Raw genomic sequence first — 21,173 nt, 5'->3', positions numbered from 1 at the left:
GATGAACATAGATGAAAAAATCTTCAACAAAATACTAGCAAACAGAATCCAACAGCACATTAAAAGGATCATACACCATGATCAAGTGGGGTTTATCCCAGGAATGCAAGGATCCTTCAATATACGCAAATCAATCAATGTGATATACCATATTAACAAATTGAAGGAGAAAAACCATATGATCATCTCAATAGATGCAGAAAAAGCTTTTGACAAAATTCAACACCCATTTATGATAAAACCCCTCCAGAAAGGAGGCATAGAGGGAACTTACCTCAACACAATGAAGGCCATATATGACAAACCCACAGTGAACATCATTCTCAATGGTGAAAAACTGAAAGCATTTCCTCTAAGATCAGGGAGAAGACAAGGTTGTCCACTCTCACCACTATTATTCAACATAGTTTTAGTAGTTTTAGCCATAGCAATCGGAGAAGAAAAAGAAATAAAAGGTTTCCAAATCAGAAAAGAAGAAGTAAAGCTGTCACTGTTTGCAGATGACATGATACTATACATAGAGAATCCTAAAGATCCTACCAGAAAACTACTAGTGTTAATCAATGAATTTGGTATAGTAGCAGGATACAAAATTAATGCACAGAAATCTCTTACATTCCTATACACTAATGATGAAAAATCTGAAAGAGAAATTAAGGAAACACTCCCATTTACCATTGCAACAAAAAGAAAAAAATACCTAGGAATAAACCTACCTAAGGAGACAAAAGACCTGTATGCAGAAAACTGTAAGACACTGATGAAAGACATTAAAGATGATACAAACAGATGGAGAGATATACTATGTTCTTGGATTGGAAGAGTCAATAATGTGAAAATGAGTATACTACCCAAAGCAATCTACAGATTCAATGCAGTCCCTATCAAACTACCAATGGCATTTTTCACAGAACTAGAACAAAAAATTGCACAATTTGTATGGAAACACAAAAGACCCCGAAGAGCCAAATCAATCTTGAGAAAGAAAAGTGGAGCTGGAGGAATCAGGCTCCTGGACTTCAGACTATATTACAAAGCTACAGTAATCAAGACAGTGTGGTACTGGCACAAAAACAGAAGTATCGATCAATGGAACAGGATAGAAAGCCCATGCACATATGGTCACCTTATTTTTGATAAAGGACACAAGAGTATACAATGGAGGAAAGACAGTCTCTGCAATAAGTGGTGCTGGGAAAATTGGACAGCTACATGTAAAAAATGAAATTAGAACACTCCCTAACACCATCCACAAAAATAAACTCAAAATGGATTAAAGACCTAAATGTAAGGCCAGACACTATCAAACTCTTAGAGGAAAACATAGGCAGAGCACTCTATGACATAAATCACAGCAAGATCCTTTTTGACCCACCTCCTAGAGTAATGGAAATAAAAACAAAAATAAATGAATGGGACCTAATGAAACTGAAAAGCTTTTGCAGAGCAAAGGAAACCATAAACAAGACGAAAAGACAACCCTCAGAATGGGAGAAAATATTTGCAAATTAAGCAACTGACAATGGATTAATGTCTAAAATTTACAAGCAGCTCATGCAGCTCCATATCAAAAAAACAAACAACCCAATCCGGTAATGGGTGGAAGACCTACATAGACATTTCTCCAAAGAAGATATACAGATTTCCAAGAAACACATGAAAGGATGCTCAACATCACTAATCATCAGAGAAATGCACATCAAAACTACAATGAGGTATCTCCTCACACTGGTGAGAATGGCCATCATCAAAAAATCTAGAAACAATAAATGCTGGAGAGGGTGGAGAAAAGGGAACCTGTTGAGCTGTTGGTGGGAATGTAAATTGATACAGCCACTATGGAGAACAGTATGGAGGTTCCTTAAAAAGCTACAAATAGAACTACCATATGACCCAGCAATCCCTCTACTGGGCATATACCCTGAGAAAACATAATTCAAAAAGAGTCATGTACCACAATGTTCACTGAAGCTCCATTTACAATAGCCAGGACATGGAAGCAACCTAAGTGTCCATCAACAGATGAATGGATAAAGAAGATGTGGCACATATATACAATGGAGTATTACTCAGCCATAAAAAGAAACGAAATTGAGTTATTTGTAGTGAGGTGGTTGCACCTAGAGTCTGTCATACAGAGTGCAGTCAGAAAGAGAAAAACAAATACCGTATGCTAACACATATATATGGAATCTAAAAAAAAAAAAAAAGGTCTGAAGAACCTAGGGGCAGGACAGGAATAAAGACGCAGATGTAGAGAATGGACTGTAGGACATGGGGAGGGGGAAGGGTAAGCTGGGGTGAAGTGAGAGAGTGGCATGGACATATATACACTACTAAATGTAAAACAGATAGCTAGTGGGAAGCAGCCACATAGCAGAGGAAGATCAGCTCGGTGCTCTGTGACCACCTAGAGGGTTGGGATATGGAGGGTGGGAGGGAGACACAAGAGGGAGGAGATACGGGGATATATGTATATGTATAGCTGATTCACTTTGTTATCAAGCAGAAACTAACACACCATTGTAAAGCAATTATACTCCAATAAAGATGTTAAAAAAAATTTAAAAAAGATATCACCAACCCAATAATGACCTCTGGTCCTTCCACTTTTGACAAGCTCCCCTGCAAACAGGATGGTTTAAAATACCATTGGAATAAATCGAACTTGGGAGGAATCTATTTGGTACTGTTTGAACCTCCCTTCTGCTACAAATTTCTCTGAATTCGGTGCTGTTAGACCAATCCGGGGTTTTGCCTTTTCCCCATGCGTTCCTCTCATCTCTGGACAAACACTTTCCTGATTCACAATACAGATGGTGGAACAGTACGAGGGCTCCTCAGATAAGGTGGAGGTAGCAGTTGGCAAGTTATTACCAAATATAAAGTCTGATATTTCGTTTCCCCTTAAAACTTAAATGACCTGAGAATTGGAGACTTGGCTCTAGCATTTGAAAGATGCACTTCTGTCATACTGGAAAATGTTCCTTTAATTATATTTAATCCCCAAACCACCTGGGCTATAGCATTTCACACTGAAAGGATTCCTATTCTTTCCAAACTCCATTGATAGAACAGTAAAGATTAACTCCGATATAGGAAGGTTCTCTTTTTTAGAAGTTCTAATGAATCCCATGCAGAACGCTGAATTCAAGTTATGTGATTTCAAAGAACATTTGTTAACTTCTGATTTACTTGGTGGTTTTCTACTTCTAGGAAGAGACATCCTCTAATTCTCGACTATTAGGTTTTTCCTCTCCCTTAATACAAGCTTTCATTTATTTTGTTAATTATTAGACTCCAAGTTGGGTAAAAGTGCTTGGCGCAGAAACCAAATTAGGGAGGAATCAAAACTTGGGAAAATGATTAAAAAGTGTCGGGGCGAGGGAGGGAAGGGGAGGGTGCTGTAATTCAGATCTTCTTGTCTCCCTCTATTGAGTACATTCTGCAACTACAACAACTGTCCTCAAAACCACGCACATACGCAGTGCGGCTACCAACATTAATCCGAGGAAATCGCGAGTGTGTGGAGTGTTTTTGCAAATTTTCATAAGAACTTGAAATTTGCAGCTTCCTAAAATATTTAGACTTCCTCTCAACCCTTAGCCCTACTCTGAATTCTGCCAGACTCACTCGGGAATTTTGGAGCGGAGCCGGCTATCTCCGCAGTTTCTCCTCACACACAATCACAGGCGCTTCAAACTACCACCCTGTAAACTGACAACACTCCGCTGAGAAGCAAATGCCATAAAACTAACATCCTGAATAATCGAGGGGGCTACCTGAGCAACCCGACAGGACAGACCCGATCAGCCCTGGGAGAGAGGACACTTAATTCAGAGAAATCCAAAGAAAGGGAATGGTTATGTAGCAGAGACTGAACATTATAAGGAGTTTCCCTTTTCCTGAAAAGCCAGCTTGGCTGAAAAATGTATCCATTCACTTCTCAACAGAGTGCATCCTGTCTTTTAAGTATCATAGTGTTTAAATGGCAACCTTTAGTGGTGAATCTCTCCCTGCTTTTGTCTAAGTGACTACACGTTCCCTGGTTCTAAGAGCTTCAACTGGCATCTCAGGGCCAACTAGACAGCAGGGGGCCGGTTACTATAACAACAGACGGTTCTCTGAATTCTGAAAGGCCCCTGAGTAGCCATTTGGGAAACAGTTATTGAGCAAAAGTTGCCTAGGATCGCCCACGTGACCCAGATCTCCCTGCACAGAGCTGCCCAGAGAAAGAAAAAAATAGCTGTCCATCTTCAGGAACAGCTGCGGTCTCTAGAGGCTCCCTACCCCCATGCTTCTAGCATCTCAGAGCAAGACACCACCATGTCATCAGAAACTCAACCCTCCGAGGCAAGCACGTTTCGGCATCATGAAATGTGCATTCTTCTCCCCACTGGCTCCACACGTTGTCAGGCTTTGCCGAGCTGGATTGTAACAGTTATTCCTAATGATTAAAGAAAAAAAACCTTCTTGAACTATAACTACAGGTACAGGTTCCCCAGAGAGATGAGTGACATGGGCAGTTTACCAGTTTATAAAAGAAAGAATCATGCCCAGAATACAGGCGGCCCCGTGAGTGGTCTGTTTACAGAAAAGATAAAGGTGATCACACAAAGCCACCAAAAAGTACGACTGGGAAGCTTGGCTTTTTCTAGACTTGAATTGCATGCAAACCCATCTTTTGATTCTCATGCCCTCCCTCACAAGAGATACAGAAAAGCAGCTTGGTCTGACCCAATGCCTGTGTATGTGCCCCAAATCCCCTCAGAAAGAATCTGAGCCTGCCCACAAAAGTGGACTTTATTTTGCATAGAAGAATGCACATTTAAGTGAAGGGCAGGGACGGGCAGACTGGCGAGCAGGGGACCACAGTTGGCTCTGTGCAGCCTACTAGTGCCATGAGGGGATGTGAGAACAGTGATGTCGATCTCCCTGTTGATCACGAGAACCCAGACAGCTGGGGTTTTAAGCAAAATCTTCCTATTTTCAAAATAATTCAGATTTTAAAAAACAAGATGTCAGGACTTCCCTGGCAGTCCAGCGGTTAAGATTCCACGCTTCCACTACAGGGGGCACGGGTTCGATCCCTGGTAGGGGAACTAAGATCCTGTGTGCTGCATGGCACAGCCAAAAAAGGAAGGAAGGAAGGAAGGAAGGAAAGAAGGAAGGGAGGGAGGGAGGGAGGGAGGGAGGGAGGGAATGTTTAAAAAAACCCAAAAAAACAAGAAGTCAGCTACATAAAACAGACCTGGAGGCCGCCAGTTTTTGACCTCTATCTGGGATAACCTTTGTTTACCTGCTCATCTCCTCCATTAACCTACACGCTCCTTGAGACAGGAATTCCGTCTCCTCGCAGCATCTCCAGTGCCCAACACAAACTAGATGCTTGAGAAATGTCTTTGAATGAACACATGAAGGAAGGAATACACGAGCCAGCTGTGAAGGGTCTTAGGTCAACAAAACAAAACAAAGCCCTAGGTGTGAATACAGCTGACTCTTGAACAACATGGGGGTTAGGGTGTCGACCTTTGCACAGTCGAAAATCTGCATATAATGTAGTTGGCCCTCATATTCACATTTCCTCCACATCTGTGAGGCCATGGATTCCACCAAACACAGGTCGTATAGTACTGTAGTGCTGACTGCTGAAAAAAAATCCGAGTATAAGTCAACCCCTGAAGTTCAAAGATGCCTTGTTCAGAGGTCAACTGTACTTCCCAAACATACTAGCCTGTGATCCTGGGCAAGTCCCCGCTTCCGGACGCTGTCTTCTCCCTTGGAAGAAGGTGATGCAGTCCCCGCCACCTTGGCCACCACCCATGGCTGCTGTGAGGATTAAGTCATGTCATGTTTGCTTCATGTTAATTCACCATCATTGACTGTCGTGATTGACAATGTTTCCCCCTTGCTATCTGTCCACAGTCACGCGCATGGGAGGTATCACTGCTATTACACCATCTCCTTTGTGACTTTCCTGGGGCGGAGGGGGGGAGGGCAAACATCTAAACCAAATCCAGTCATCAGAGAGCACGCACGGAAGCGCCCGCTGCTAGAGCAGATGGGCGCAGAGCGTGTGCCCGGCTCACAGCAGCTCTGAGTGTCACGGCTGCTACTGTGGAATCCAGGAGGGATGCGAGCTCCGCTGGGCACACGTGGTCTGCCATTCCTCCATCAAGAAGGGTGTTAGCGCCTGCCCACACTTGACCTGACACGCATCTGTTTGTGTACCAGAGGCTCGGTTATGCCAACTCAAAACCCACACACATTTGTGGTTTGTGTCCCTTCCTATTTACTACGCTGTCTCCCCCGAACATCCAGGGAAGAGAAAAATTGCAGTGTCAACACAATGCACTTGATTTCATGAACAGCATTCTTAATGAGGAGACACCAACAGAGGGCAAAATTTCTGAACATCTAAAGATGAGAGTAAAAGAGAGACCTTCTTCTATCTGCCTATGAAGCTAAATTGGTGTTGACTGATTTACCACGGAATATACAGACGGCTCAGTCATGGGCTGAAGAGGGATGTGAATTTCTCAGATCAGAAAGTGAAATCCTTCTAATACCAAACTGCAACAAACCTGGGTTAGATGTTACAATTCCCACTTTGAGTTTCCATTTTCTGTTCCAGAGTCTGTGTAGTTAGCTCAGCCCTATCTGAGTGTGAGAAGAAAAGCTGTTTTATACTTCTGGAAAGTTCTTTCCCAAGCTAGAATTACGGTCAATAAGATGCTCAATTTGTCATCAAGGTACGATAGCACTGATTAGCTGGAACTAAGAACAGAACAGACAGGTGATATTATTCAACATCAAAATCTATTTGGCTTCTAAAACACTTGAAAATACATATAGTTGGTCCTCAAGTTTTCTCCTTTGTGTTTTTGGCAAATCCAAAACATAGGATCTTTTCAACACACAAACATGTGCTACAAAAACAGGCTGTGGAAGGAAGTAAATGCCTCCAGACAAGCTATTCCCCGTCTAGGCAAAACAATGTAATGATTAACACAGTGGGCAATGAAGTCAGAGTGGCTAGGTTCAAATCCAGGATCCACCAAAGATTAACACTGTGACTTATGATTTTACCAAGCCTCAGTTTTCTGATCTGCAAAATGGATGTAATAATTCCAAGGATTCGAATGTCAATCCGCTTAGCACATGTGTATTATGGTGAATACTCAAGAAGAGATTCTTGGCTGTTCAGGCCTTAAGATATATGAAGCCATGTCAGGGTAAGACTTTCTTTGCTCATCAGAGAGAGAAGAGCTACCTTCAAAGCAATTTTCCTCAAGAGTACAGGAAAAAAAAGAATTAAAAATATCTTCACAATACTGACAATTCGAAGTGGACGCTCATGTCTCGCTCACAGTTGCTAAGGTATTCTATGGAACAAGTTAATAAATAAACAAGTTGCATGCCCCAGCATACGGACTGGACACCCTGTATAGAGCTCTTTTCCCAGCATCAACCTCAAATTATAAAAATCACAAAGAAACCTTCTCCAAAATTTCCTCTTCTGAGTGGCAGCAGCTGTGCTGCTCCAAGTCTTTTTCAAGAACGTCAGCACATTAATGCCATATAACAGCTTGTCTTGGTAAGACGGGGGGCTGGAGCTCTTGGAACGGCCTTTCTGACTGCAGTCATTCAAAAGGTGCGTTTTGTTACCATCTTCGGGAACAGGGCCAAAATGGCACACTTTAAAAAGTACTGAATTGATTTCTTCTCCCTCATTTCAACTGAAACGATTACAGCTCTGCACCGTCGCATGTTGGTATGGGTTACACTGTTTAAAAGGCACACACAGGGCACCACTTATAAAAGGAGGCAAGTGGTAAGTGCTTATTGATTTTTCCTTGATTTTATCTTTATTAGCTGTCCCACCGCCCTGACCCTGGTGCCAAAACGCTCTGCATGTTTCTTCCTAGCTTTACAGCACCTTCTGCATTGTTACAGATTTTACTACATCTCTTCAAGGCAGACCTTTGCAAGGAGACTCGGAGAGAGACCTTACCTGTAACATCTCAGCCAACCGTATTTCAAAATAAACTTCTCCCACAAACTCATGTTGCTGCCTGTAAAAATGCTGCTCAAATAGCTCCCAAAAGACTTCTGTATATCTTCCAGTTGACCAGAAATATACGAGGTCTCTACCTATATTTTTTAGTTTTGGCCAAATGTGATGTAATGAGACTAACAATTGGCCTCCAAAGAGGTCCCTTTCAGGAAACATACTCTTAACCCAATGATGCCAAAGGGCCTAAATATTTAAGGATACTTCTGGCTGTGCTCCACGAGTATCAGTGCGCTCCCCAACTTATCGTGTGTCCTTGGGGCTGAGGGGCCATCTGTGGCCAATGGGGAGCAAACAGGAGTGGAGGATTACACTCCCGGGCCGTGCAGTTGAAAGCTAGGTGCCTCGTCGATTTTTCTATCAATTTTTTCTCCACCCCAGGTGGGAAAGGGCTGCCCAAACCCCCTCACACTTCACACGGTGAGGACTCAGCTTCGTGTGGTTACGCCACTGGGTGGCGGGCTGGGGTGGGGTGGGGGTATCTCCTGCAGCAGCTCTAGCAGCTGATGCTAGCGCTGCCCAGGCTGACCACCCTGCCTCAGTGTTGTTTCGGAAGGGACAGGGCCGTGGGTGGGGTCACATCTTTAGTTACTTAGGGTGAGCTCCTCTGGGATTGTCTCCAAGCCCATTAAGAGTATCACCCAAACCAATCATTAGCTTTATGGTCGCCCTTCCCTTTTTTTTTTTTTTTTGCGCGATACGTGGGCCTCTCACTGTTGTGGCCTCTCCCGTTGCGGAGCACAGGCTCCGGACGCACAGGCTCCGCGGCATATGGGATCTCCCTGGACCGGGGCACGAACCCGCGTCCCCTGCATCGGCAGGCAGACTCTCAACCACTGCGCCACCAGGGAAGCCCCGCACTTCCCTTTTTTGGCCCAAAGTGGTTCTGCTCGGTAGGTTCACCCACATTTCTACTATCCTTAGCTCCCAACAGGCAACTTTCAGCTATTTCTAGGATAAGTACTTTGCACAACTGAGATCACGCAAAAGAAGGAATTCTAGAAGGAAATTCCGAAAGTTATTTTCAAGCCATGTGTTAAGCAGTGAACATATAATTGGGAATTGTGTGCAGTCCTACGATATGATCACATGTCCGGGACAGCATCTGTTTAGATCTGTAAACCTGATTTTCTTTATTCGAGAACAATGACTTCTCTTTAGGCACAGCAGGACCCAGAATTGAATTTGTATTTTTCTCTACAGTCAGGGATCTGATGTTCACCGTCTGCCGGGCACTGGAATGAACATTTCCTGGTGCTCAGACCTAATCCTCACGTGAACTCACTGGCACATTTCTTAACTCTATTTTGCAGAGGAGGACGCTGAAGGTGATGGAGGAGTCTTGTCTAAGGTAGTGTTTCTCCCCCTTTTTTTCATAGGCACCTCCCCTAAGGGGCCTTTATAGACTTTTTTTCCCTAATCACACCCTCCCAATGAAATTTTAATATCAATGACAAACTGCATATCTGTGTATGTACTAGATACGTGTGTGTGTGTGTGTGTGTGTGTGTGTGTGTGTGTGTGTGTGTGTCTATGCTTGATATACAAAAAGTTTTTTCACCTTCCCCAAACCCATTTTCACCGCTTTGGGGATGATCACATTCCCGTTAGAAATATATGCTCTAAGGCGACCCACACGGTGAGGGACTGGTAATGCCTGGCCCCAAATCCAGGCTGTCTGACTCTGGCCCGTGTTCGTACTTCACTTCCCAGTGTTTGCCGCTTTTCGTCTTGCCCTCTCGCAGCTTTGGCCCTTCATACGTTTCCATCACTCTCAGGATATGACAGTGGCATCGGGGCCTTCGTGATCGGGCCCCTCCTGTCCTCATGCTTTGTTCCAGCAACACTGAACCACAGGTGCCTGCTTACGAGAGGCCGGGTTCTCTCTCTCCAGCGCCACACCTCCTTCACTGGCTGGGGACCGCTGTGCTTCAAGGCCCAGCTCATGCCTCAGCTCCCCCAGGGAGCCTTGTCTGACTCCACCCCGCCCCCCCGGCCTGCTGCAAGTCCTGCCTGCGTGCTGTCACAGCAACTTGGGCTCACTGCTGTCCGTACACTCGCTGTAGTCTTTGTTTCCCTGACTGTGTCGCCCAGGGGACCGTGAGGGCCTTGAGGGAAGGGCCATGAACCCTAAATCACCAGGCCCAGCACAGCGTGCGGCAGGAACTCCACAAGCGCTTGCCGAATGGGAGCTGCAAGGGGCTCCAATGCCCACAGAAGAGTAAAATAGCTTTATTATTCCATAGCAGAACTCTGAGCTGAACCTTCTAAACTCCTGCATGCACTCTTTAATAATCCTGCACTTGAGACAGGATTGAAAGCACCCCTCATTTTTCCAGGGCATGACACACACACGTGTGACACCAGAGTCCTAGTGAGAACCCCAGGCTGGCCGCGCTGAGCTCACACGCCTGCCTTGTTTCTTTCCAGCTATTTACACGCGCATTTGCCCTGCTATCCAAGTCTGAATTCTCTTTTCTTAGTGCAAATCCCTCCCCTCCTTGATTCCGACTTCTCAGCTTTTGGAGGGGCACTGCCCTCTTCTGTCTGCCTAGCACCTGCATCCAGTCGCCTCTCTGGGTCTTGACGGCCCTTTGGGGAACCACCCCTTGTCCACCTTCAATGCATGTGGTTTCGAGGGCAACGTCCACATTTCTGGGCTTCAGAGTTAAATGTAAGACCCAGGCCTGACAAGTCTTCATCTCTGCTGGCTGCCAGAGGGCTCTGGGGACGGGCAAATACCCCAAGTCAGTTCTAAGACATGCCACCTTGGGGTTTAACTGGCACTACTGGAGGAGAGCAATTCCCTTTCCACTGGGATGGGGGGATGTAAGTCCAACATGGGCCAGAGGCCACCATGTGGAAACAGTCAGAGGGCCTCCCCAAGAGAAAAGACCAGACAGACAGAGAAAGTGCAGATCCCAGAGACAGAGGGAGAGAGAAAGAGGCTCACAGCACATGCCGAGCCCCGTTTTCCTTGTTCTGTCTTTCGAAAAGAGCTGGGCCTGATGCTCCGGAACATCCAACGTCACGCATCAACCAGCTCTTTCTTTCCTGTGCTTAAGGCAGTTTGGAAGAGGTCTCTCTCTGTCAGCAGGAACAGAAATGGTTCTGACCAGGAGTGGATGAGAACAATGCACACTCCTGCGCCCACGGCAGGCATTTCAACAAATGCTGGTTCCCTTTCCCTTCCCTGGTCAAAGAAAGCAGCCGAGCCTAACGGTAAGGCACTGGCACAACAGGCCCACGGATCCCAAGTCCACGTGACTTAGAGCTGAACGTCCATCACGCTCCGCCTCCACAGGATTCAGTGTAGTACCAGGTACGTATCTCAGGGGTTCAAAAAGTTCATGGATTCTAGATTGAAGACATCTTGTGTTCAAAACCAGGGCCCACCACTTCCTGCAGAACCCTTCACGAGTCACGCACCCCACCCCGAGCTTCTGCCCCTTACTTTTAATATGGGGATGGGAACATACAAACGTGTCGTAAGGATCCCAGGAGATGGGGCCTGGCGAGAGCTTGGCACAGCGGCTGGCGCTCAAAAAGGACTCTGTGAACATCAGCAAACACCCACATCGTGCAAGGGACACTAGTGGAGAAACAATTCAGAGTCCTTGGCTTTCACTTCCAACGGTTTCATGAACCCGTTGCAATTGCAGTGAAAAGAGCCCTATAGTTTTTATTCAGACTCACTGAGTTTGTCAAAAATATAAACAGTGTGAATTTCTAATGGGAAAAAACACCTTGAATGTAAGGGTCTTGAAAGCTCTCTTTATGACATTACACAGCCCCTTCCTGTAAGCAGCTTGCCCTCAACACGTCTGCTTGGCCAAATGTCCACGGTCTGCTTTGGTCAGAGTGATCCGTTCTCAGGTAGGCAGAGAGCCAAGGTGGGCCAACCAGAAACAACCCTGAGGTTTTTGCTAGAACTATTTGGAACAGGAACTTTTCCACACTGGGGTTGCTAGGGTTACCCAGCCAGGGGCAGCTGTGGGTTCTCTGTGTTCCTTTGTGGGGAGAGTCTGCAACTAAAACCACACGGCACCAAAAGGAGCCAAGAGGAGGGCAGGCAGACCTTTCGTTCCCTCTCTGTGCTCAGTTCAACCCACGTTAGGCAGCCTCCCAGTTACTAACAGGCTCCAGACAACTATTTGTTTGCAAACCACTGTCCTGGAGAAAGGACGGCATGGAGGTGAGTCTAGTGTTTCCAGGCTCACCCTGAAACACAATATAACCCATCATCTAGCTGGTCTGTAGCACTAACGCAGCTATAGTTAGACGCCTGGGGGAGCCTCGGATGAACGCTTCCTTCTTCTCTTGTTCTTTCCAACTGAAAACAGACCTAGGGACACAGGCCAATCTGTCGGCAATCTGTTGATCCCACCTTCAGAATGTATCTATATCCAATCAGTTCTACAACCTGCACTGCTGCCCTCACGGGAGACACCATCACTCCTTCTGGGACCAGTTCAGTAGTCTTCTACCTGGTCTCTCTGCTTCTGCCCCTTGCTCCTCTGCAGTGGTCTTTGCAGCACAGCCAAGTAATCCTGAAGTTAGATCACAACACTTCTCTACCAAACAGTACTTCTCTTAGGGTCAAAGGCAATGTGTTTACAATGGCCCACAAAGCAGTCCCTGACCCAACTCCCTTCCATCCTGTTTCTTCCTGATGCCCTCTCCTACCACTCTCTCCCATTCTCACCTGCTCCAGCCACACCTCTTGGCCATTCCTGGAACATACGAGGCGCACTCCTGCCTCAGGGCCTTTGCACATGCTGTTTCCTCTGCCTGGAACATGCCCCAGGTGGAGCCCATTTGACTCCTTCCTCCTTTAGGTCTTTGGACAAATACCACTCGCCAGGTAGGCCTTCCTTAACCACTCTGCCCGCTCACCGCTAAGCCTCAGCATCCCCCCTCTGCTTTCCAGATTTAGTTTTCTCCATTATACACTTACCGCCACCTCGTTTGCTTTATTTATTGCCTGTCTCCCCCACTAAGATGTAAGCTCCATGAGAGAAGAGTGTCTGGCACACCACAGGGGCTCAAAATTCATCAAATGAATGGAAAGAAGGGAGGGAGGGAGGGAAATATGACACGTATTCATCACTGATGAAGCTTGTTAAAGGGCAGAAGCTTCCTACATCAGTCTGACAGGTGAAGGCAGCCAGGCCAGCCGCGTGGGCCAAGCCTGCTTCACTCAGTTAAACTGGCTGAGAGAGTGTAGCTGAAAAAACACACAACTTTTAAATAGGAGCTGCAAGCAGGCTTCCCGTGGGAAGCAGTGAGAACCAGTTCAAGGATGATGCTAACATAAGGATGACTTGCCATCAGCCATCTTTATCCTGTGTCTATTAAATGCCACATAACATGATAAACGTTTTCCTATCACCGAATTTTCAGCAAAGGGCTATGAAAAAAATTTTCAGGTCAAGAGGAGCTATTATGCGGATACGACAAAGCGAAGCACGGTCTCAGGGAAACTGGAAATGCTATGAAACTTATTAACTCCGTTTGCAGGTTTAGGAACTAAAGCTCAAAGTGGAAATGGGATTTGTTGCCAGCAAGTAGCAGGCCTGGGATTTGAACCCCGATCTCCCTGATTCCCAAGCAGTCGCCTCTTTGGCACTAAATCCTAGAAACCCATCATGAGCGCCTTCATCTCAGTAGTGGCTCTATCCCACCGGCTTCTTGCAGATAGAGCGGATCTCCCAGGTGGCGACACCAGAAAACACTCCAGCAACCTTACCTTTCTGAATGAAGAGGCCGTGGGCTTCCCCTCCCCTCGGGCCAGCCACCCCCCGCCAGGGCAGCATGCTGACAGCACAACCCGACGCCCACACCCTCTGTGTCAGGGCTGCCTGGCTGACTCACCTCCAGTAAACTAGTACAGCAATGAGGAGGATGAGGCACACGAAGGTCAAGGCTGATACCACAATCAGAGGGACGATCCACTCCATCCTCCCTGGAGAAGGGCGGCTTATCATTCCCGAGGTGTTCTTTTCTGCTGCAAAGAGAAACCACGCCAGTTAGAGGGCAGAGGCTAGCCGGGGGGGGGGGGGGGGGGGGGGGGCTGGGGAGCCAGAGTGCGATGGGGATTTCTGCTCCAGTTTTGGGTGGTTTCTGGAGAACAAGGCTACCTGGTGACGAGGGGCAACCTGCAGCCCACACTGCTTCCCCCCGAGTCCCAAGCCACATGGGACCTGTGCTGCAGGCTGCACCCTGTAATCGCCAGTGGGATGGATTTGCAGGTAGCGTTCAAGACGTTGTTAAGAAGAGTTGCACGGAAGACAGAGACCCAGCCTCACTCCAAGAACCGTACCGTCCCTGAGCGCCCTTTGGATACACTGAACGAATGTGCTCAAGTCGGAATGTAGCACAAAACTTGCCTGTGGAAAGAGGCGGGGGAGCCTTGCAGGTTTGCCAAGGCAGGAGGGGTGGAGGCAGCGGTGGGTTTTACTAAGATGACCGGCTGTGACCACAATGGGTATGTCTTTCTTTGTCTGCTTAGCATCTGTTACCCCTTCCTCTAGTAACTGCACCCATTTCTGCTGTGGGAGACCACCTCTCCCCAAAAGACAGTCCTGGTGGCACAACTGTCCAAGTGTGGGCCCCCCTAGGCTCCTGGCCAAGCGGAGGGGCAGGACTCAAGCTAAGGCAATGGTACTCTCACCCCAGAATCTCAACGAGCCACTCCAAGTCTGAGCAACCGCACATCCCAGAAGGAGCACCCAGACTCCTCTGCCTACCAGTTCCCACCACCCAGATCCCCAGAGATCCTGTTTCTCCTCAAATATGGTTCAAAAGCTTTTCCTTTGATCTCATCTCCCAGCCGTCCCCTCTCCCCATCCTTCTAAAAGCTCTCGGACCGGCCGCCACGCCTCACTGTCCTGCGAGTGCACATTGGCTACTCAACGGCAGCCGGTGCAGGGGTTAACCGGGGAAGCTTGTGAAATGGTCCAGGATTCTCTCGGGTCAGCCAGTGCCTCTTACCCCAGCAGCTCCTCCTGTCTCTCTCAGGCCCCGAGGATCTTCACAAGTCCCCAGCAGCCTCAAGTGAGAACCTAGTCTCTTGAACTGTGGAGTCAACACCTGGAAATCTCCAGGTAGCCCGGATGAAGCTCAGACGCGGTGCGGGGCTGGGAAGAAAGAGCCCAGGTACACAGAGACGGTCGCGAGAGGCACGCGGCGAGAAAGCGAAGGTTCGCTATGACCGCGAGAAGCCCACGGAATCATCCCCAGCTGGCTGCAGGCTGACCCGTGCTCAGCAAGGTTTCCTCCTGCTCTGCAGAAACGAGGCCAGCTTGCAGCCAGCCGCAAGCGTCCGTCTGCTGGATGGACTAAATGCAGGGCTAATCAGGCTGCGTTTCCAAGAGAGAGGAGGTGGGCTGAGCAGGAAAGAGATAACTGTCCCTGGGAGGAGACTGCTAAGGAGGCAAGACCTGGAGTGAAGCAGAAACGGGTTACAGGGTTTTTACTGGGTTTCCTCGAATGTACTGGACCTTGATGCTCTCCTTTGTTTCATGCACAGGCAGGGCCAGATTTATGCCCAGCTCACAGGTAAAAAGACACAGAGGCAGGCAAGTGAGGCACACTCTGATTAAAAATCACAGCAGGGCAGCTGGCGGTTTATAAACTGCCTTCCTAACTGTGCCAGCCCATTTCTCGATATCCCTCGCTCCACAATTTTTCATCAGGCAGCTATCTGTCAAGCCCCGACTGTGTGTCAGGCACGGTGCTACGGGAGGCGGATGCAGCAGAACATCAGACAGGAACAACCCTGTGCCCGTGGGGCAGGAATTTACAGGGGGAGAAGCAGACACATGACCAAGCAATTAGAATAAAATGAAAGTGATGCCAGGGGAAGCACAACGGGTACAGGGGAACAGCTGTCCTAGCCCAGGAATTCTGGAGGCTTCCTGACGTTCGGGTGGGAGCTGAAGGATGAAGGGGAGTTAGCCAGGCCAAGGGCAAGGGCAGATGTGTTCTGGAGAGAGTGCACTGAAGCGGGGGGGGGGGGGGGGGGGTAGGAGAACAAGGGGGGCCGCCAAGATGGAGTGCTAGAGGCCACCTCAGCCAGGGTCTGTAGGCTGAATTACGGGCACCGCTTTTAGGCCCCAGGGCTTGCAGTGGCAATCACTGCAGTATTGTAAGCTGAGGCAGACCAGCATCAGATGTGCAGTCTGTCCCGCGATATAATGCTTTAATTGCAAAGCTCTGGCCGCCAGCCACACTTTCCCCCATTGTTCTTGTATCTTTAGATAAAGCAGGGATTTTAATTAGGAATTTATGGGATTTTGATTATGTAGCTCTTACGTGGTATGAGTTAACTGGGTTAGAATGTGTAAACACACGTGCGGCAAAAACCACAGTTGCAAATGAGGACAATTTTGCAGGGCTCCAGCAGGGGGCAGCCCAGCCAGCTAATAATCTGGCTGGCAGTGGGGAATCCCCAAGCCCGGGTGGTCCTGTTAATGGAAAATATGGCAGGAGGGATGACATTACAGGCCACACGTCCAAGGAGCTCACTATCCGCCGTGGGAAGCCCCTGCATACCCAGGGTCTTCTTTCTTTCCTTGCCTTCTTACAGAAAAGGATTCTTGCCTGAGCTGCTACACAGTAGGCAGCTACGGGGAGGAGACCGAATGCAAACCCCAGGTCCTTCTCATCCTCAATCACTGAAAAGGACCCTTCGCCAAAATTGTCCCTCAGGTTTCCCCACTGAGCTACTTCTCTTTCTAATATTTCATGGCGCTGTGTAAGGTTTTTTGGTTTTATTTTTTGCGGTATGCGGGCCTCTCACTGTTGTGGCCTCTCCCATTGCGGAGCACAGGCTCCGGATGCGCAGGCTCAGTGGCCATGGCTCAATGGGCCCAGCCGCTCCGCGGCATGTGGGATCTTCCCAGACAGGGGCACGAACCCGCGTCCCCTGCATTGGCAGGCGGATTCCCAACCACTGCGCCACCAGGGAAGCCCATGTGTAAGGTTTTTTGTTGTCGTTTTTGTGAGGGGATGGAGTAATGAACACATCAGAAATCCTTCTCTGGACAGCCCCCGAAGTGGCGGTTTCTATGGAGGAGAACTCAGGCTGGCAACACCTTGCAGTGTGAGACAGAGACCTAAGGAAATGATTCTGACAGCACTTTAATCTTGGCCTGGACTAATGACCGGCAGCCGGATTTGCCCGGGTCTTTTACATAAAGGTCAGGCAAATATAGGAGTGCTCGTGGATTTCCATGCGGGCATGAGAAAGCTGAGTTCATGTTAAAATACACAGTACTGCTTTGTCTTCACAGTACCAGGAGCCCGGAATTTCATTCCATGGCCACACAGTCATGTGGAATCCGTGCCCTTCACTCTCCTGAGGAATCCCACACTGCCCTCAGGGACAGCAAAACCCTTCACGAGTGGGCCTTCCTCCCGCCCCATCATCACCTGCTGCGCCCCCTGCAATGGGTTCCGGTCACACCCACCCACCCAGTGACCATGCTGGGCCATGGGCCCACCTCTCTGCCTTTGTCCCTGCTGATCTCACTGCCAGGAACACCTTTCCCACCCCGCCCTCAGAAGCTCCTCTTCATTCCTCAGTCCTGGTTCAGGTGCCACCTTCTCTGTGAAGCCTCCCCAGACCCTCGGTCTGTGCTCTGGAGGGCAGAGTAAAGATCACAGGTTCAAATCCTGGCTCTGCCACCTTCTACGTGACCTCTAACCAATAACTTAAATCAGTTTAGGCCTGGAGTTCTTCATCTATAAAATGGGATAAAAAAACCTACTTCATAGAGGTGGTGGGAAAACTTAAGATGCACGTAGAACGCTTAGACGTGTGCCCGGCATTGACCAAATGCTAAGTAAATACTCTCATTCTCGTCACGGTGGTTGTCACTGTGCACTTCTTTTACGGCACGCATCACACTCAATTACAAGTGCTCTTTTTTTTTTTTGCGGTATGCGGGCCTCTCACTGTTGTGGCCTCTCCCGTTGCGGAGCACAGGCTCTGGACGCACAGGCTCAGCGGCCATGGCTCACGGGCCCAGCCGCTCTGCGGCATGTGGGATCTTCCCGGACCGGGGCACGAACCCGTGTCCCCTGCATCGGCCGGTGGACTCTCAAGCACTGCGCCACCAGGGAAGCCCTACAAGTGCCCTTTTACTACTTACTGTAAGGTCCCCCAAAGCAGGGCTGATCTTCTCTGTATATAGAACAGTAATAAAGCTCTGTCTCCTACTAGCTATGCAACTCTGGGCAAGTTACTTAACCTCTCTGGGCCTCAGTTTCCTCATCTGTAAGTGGAAATAATAATATTGCTCACTACCTCGTGGGTGGCGCGAGGATTACACGAGCTAATGCAATAAAACACTTCGCATGTTGCCTGGCAACCATAGCACCTGGTTAACATTATCAACTGTGATGACGGTCATCACCATCCCCACCCACCACCCACAGCATCACTAATTATCACCATCACCACCAGCATCCTCTCCCTCTTCAACACCCTAGCACGGCGCCAGGCAGATGCTGAGTGCTCATCGGGTGTCTGCTGAATCGGAATCCCCCTGGAATAAATGAGGGCATGGGTGGCAACCACACAGAACCTCAGATGGGTTCTACGGACATCAGCAGCAGAGGGCTGCCTGTGAGGAGACCACCAGCGAAGAGACAGTACCTCAAAGTCTGCCCTGAGACAAGACTGCACTACGCTTCTTGCCATCCTTCAGGAGAGACGCTTGTCCCACTGCCTGACTCAATCTGTGGCCCAGCAGGCCCTCAAAGGAGAAAGCAGAATCCAATAGTGAACTACCAGAAGCTACTAGGGACACCTAACATGCCGCCTGAGCTGGGTATACACTCTCTTCCTCCTTTGCTTCAGTCTCCTGACAATCTTCCCCACACCAAGGCCCCCAGAGACTAGAACATACTATCAGCTTTTCAGAGAAACCAACATCCTGCCCTTCAGAGTCAGGCAGACCTGATTACAAATTCTGGCTTAGGCCTTTCTAGCTGTGTGACTTTGGATAAGTGACTGCCTGTCTCTGAGCCTCTGGTCGCTCCTCTGTCAAAGGGAAATAGATGATAACGCTCACCTCTCAGGGGACTTCGAAGGATGAAATGAGATAATCTGTGCAAAGCAGATTGCGCCAGATGCAAAACGAAATCACAGGGCGTCTTGATCAGAAATTATGAAAGAGTTTCAAGAAACGACAGCAGAACATGAAGGCGAACACAGGGCCTTCTGAGCACAGGGCTGTGTGACTGCACGGGCTGCATCCTCAGAAAGCCAGACTGGTCACAGTGCCCGCGTCCAGAGAACGTTCGTTCTTCCTTTCAACGGAACCAAGCAACGGCGCTGACTGTGATAAAATTAGATGCTCCCAACTGTTAGGAGCAGCTCACTTTTATTCAGAGCTTCACTTGTATCCCAGCTGCCTCCTGAAAGGTCCAGCAGAGCCTGGCCACCCTGCTCCTGGAAGGTTTGCCTCTCTCTGTGATGCCCGAATCCTGACACCAGGACAAGTGCAGGACCTCTGGGTTAATGCACCTCCTTCTCGCCTCCATCTCTGATTTGTCCAGCTGGTTTGGTTTTGCCAGCAGGCATAGCCCTTTGATTCCTGCCTGCCATGGGTTGTGTGAACTGGCAGCCCACAGATGTGTCTGGCTTGGCACCCCTCCCCCAGGAGTTATTAATTAAATTGTGAGTTAGTTGCCAAGATTTAATAAACAATAGAGTTCACAAAAAAATCAAAAAGGGAATCTTCTCCTGGAGATGTTCAAACTGGCTAGCAACACAGGTCTGAATTCCCACATGGCAAACATCAGCTAGAACCAAGCAGCACACTCTCTAAGACAGGGCATGGCTCATCAGTTTGCCACAGTCCTCATTGCTTCCTAATGTCTCACATCGGACCTGCTTTCTTCACTCCTAACTCCTGCTGCCAGCTCCCTCTGGCCAGTCGAATTTCTGTCTGCAGGATGGCACTCTGACCCAAAGAATCAGCAGAACAACGCACACACCTGGGACTTTGACAAAGGCCTTATCATCAAAAGCAAAAATCATGGTTTAATAAAACTCCTGACCAGGATTCTGAAATTACTAATTCAGCTCGAGAGAAGAGGCTGCTTCTGACCAGGCAGCTTTCCCAATTCCATATTTATTTTCAAAGAGATTTTATTTTTCAACCAATTAGAAACGAATCAGACAGTTGCTCCCTCTATAAACGTGGGCCATTCCCCTCTGTGGACTTGGACCTTCTTCATACTCTTTCCAGGGCTGCATCTTCCTGGTCTGTGTGTAAGAGGATAAAAATGGAAAGGAGGTATCAACTTACACCCCCCTCTACCCCCATGGATGTGATGTGCAGATGAGGGGCGGCTAAGAGGGTCAGAAGATGTGAGGCCAGGCAGGGCCGGGACTCAGAGAATGAGCCGGTCTCAGAAATGTCTTCCAGTGGAAACTCACGGCAAAATGCTGTCTAATACCTAACCCTCTCTGAGCATCTGCGGGAGGGAGGGAGGGTTTAATGACCTCCCCACAGCCCTCCCTCCTCCCAGCTTTTATTTCCACATCCACCAGAATCTGAGTAAAGTGCCTCCGTTCTGCTTTTTCCAAAAAATTAAAAAAAAAAAAAAAAAAAGAAAGAAAAACAGTTTTCAGTGGCATATGTCATCACTGAATTAATGCTGTTTGCCTTTTACTGGCTTGGCTCTCATCCCAGTAGAAGCAAATAAAAACGGAGTACAATGTACTATAAATGCTACAGGCAGTGAGACATCAGATGGACCTTTCTGAAACGCTTCCTACCCCGCAGTGAGGGCTCAACTTCTGCTTCAGGACAAGAACCCCTACGTGGTCAAGACTAAAATGAGCTTGGATCTGAGAGGCCACTCTCAGGACTCGGGGAAAGTAGGATTCTTTCACTTTTCAAGAACGATTAGGAGCAGATGTCTGCACACTCAGACATCTACAGCCGGGTTCAGTCGCGCACAACGGGACTGCATTTGCTCTGATAAGGCCACTCCTTCAAAACCACCCGCAGCTGTGAATTAAGGCGCTGGTTTTTGTAAAAAACTGTGCTAAAACACACATAAAAGTCACCGTCTTAAC

General features: G+C 48.1%; 1 protein-coding gene across 6 annotated transcripts in view; it reads right to left on the bottom strand.

Moving 5' to 3' along the window:
• Positions 1–21,173, bottom strand: part of PTPRG (protein tyrosine phosphatase receptor type G) — a 725,670-nt gene that overhangs the window by 76,460 nt on the left and 628,037 nt on the right. For 5 of the 6 annotated variants that reach the window (XM_067755032.1, XM_067755034.1, XM_067755030.1 and 2 more), the window contains one exon: positions 13,949–14,081. In XM_067755032.1, coding sequence (XP_067611133.1) covers positions 13,949–14,081 — 133 coding nt within the window. The remainder of the gene's footprint in view (positions 1–13,948; positions 14,082–21,173) is intronic. The other variant, XM_067755031.1, reaches the window with a different exon arrangement.

This window comes from Pseudorca crassidens, chromosome 10 (genome assembly GCF_039906515.1).
Source record: "Pseudorca crassidens isolate mPseCra1 chromosome 10, mPseCra1.hap1, whole genome shotgun sequence".
In the NCBI taxonomy this organism is placed as follows: Eukaryota; Metazoa; Chordata; class Mammalia; order Artiodactyla; family Delphinidae; genus Pseudorca; species Pseudorca crassidens.
The sequence above is the reverse complement of the archived record's forward strand: the minus strand, read 5'-3'. Positions and strand labels throughout refer to the sequence as shown.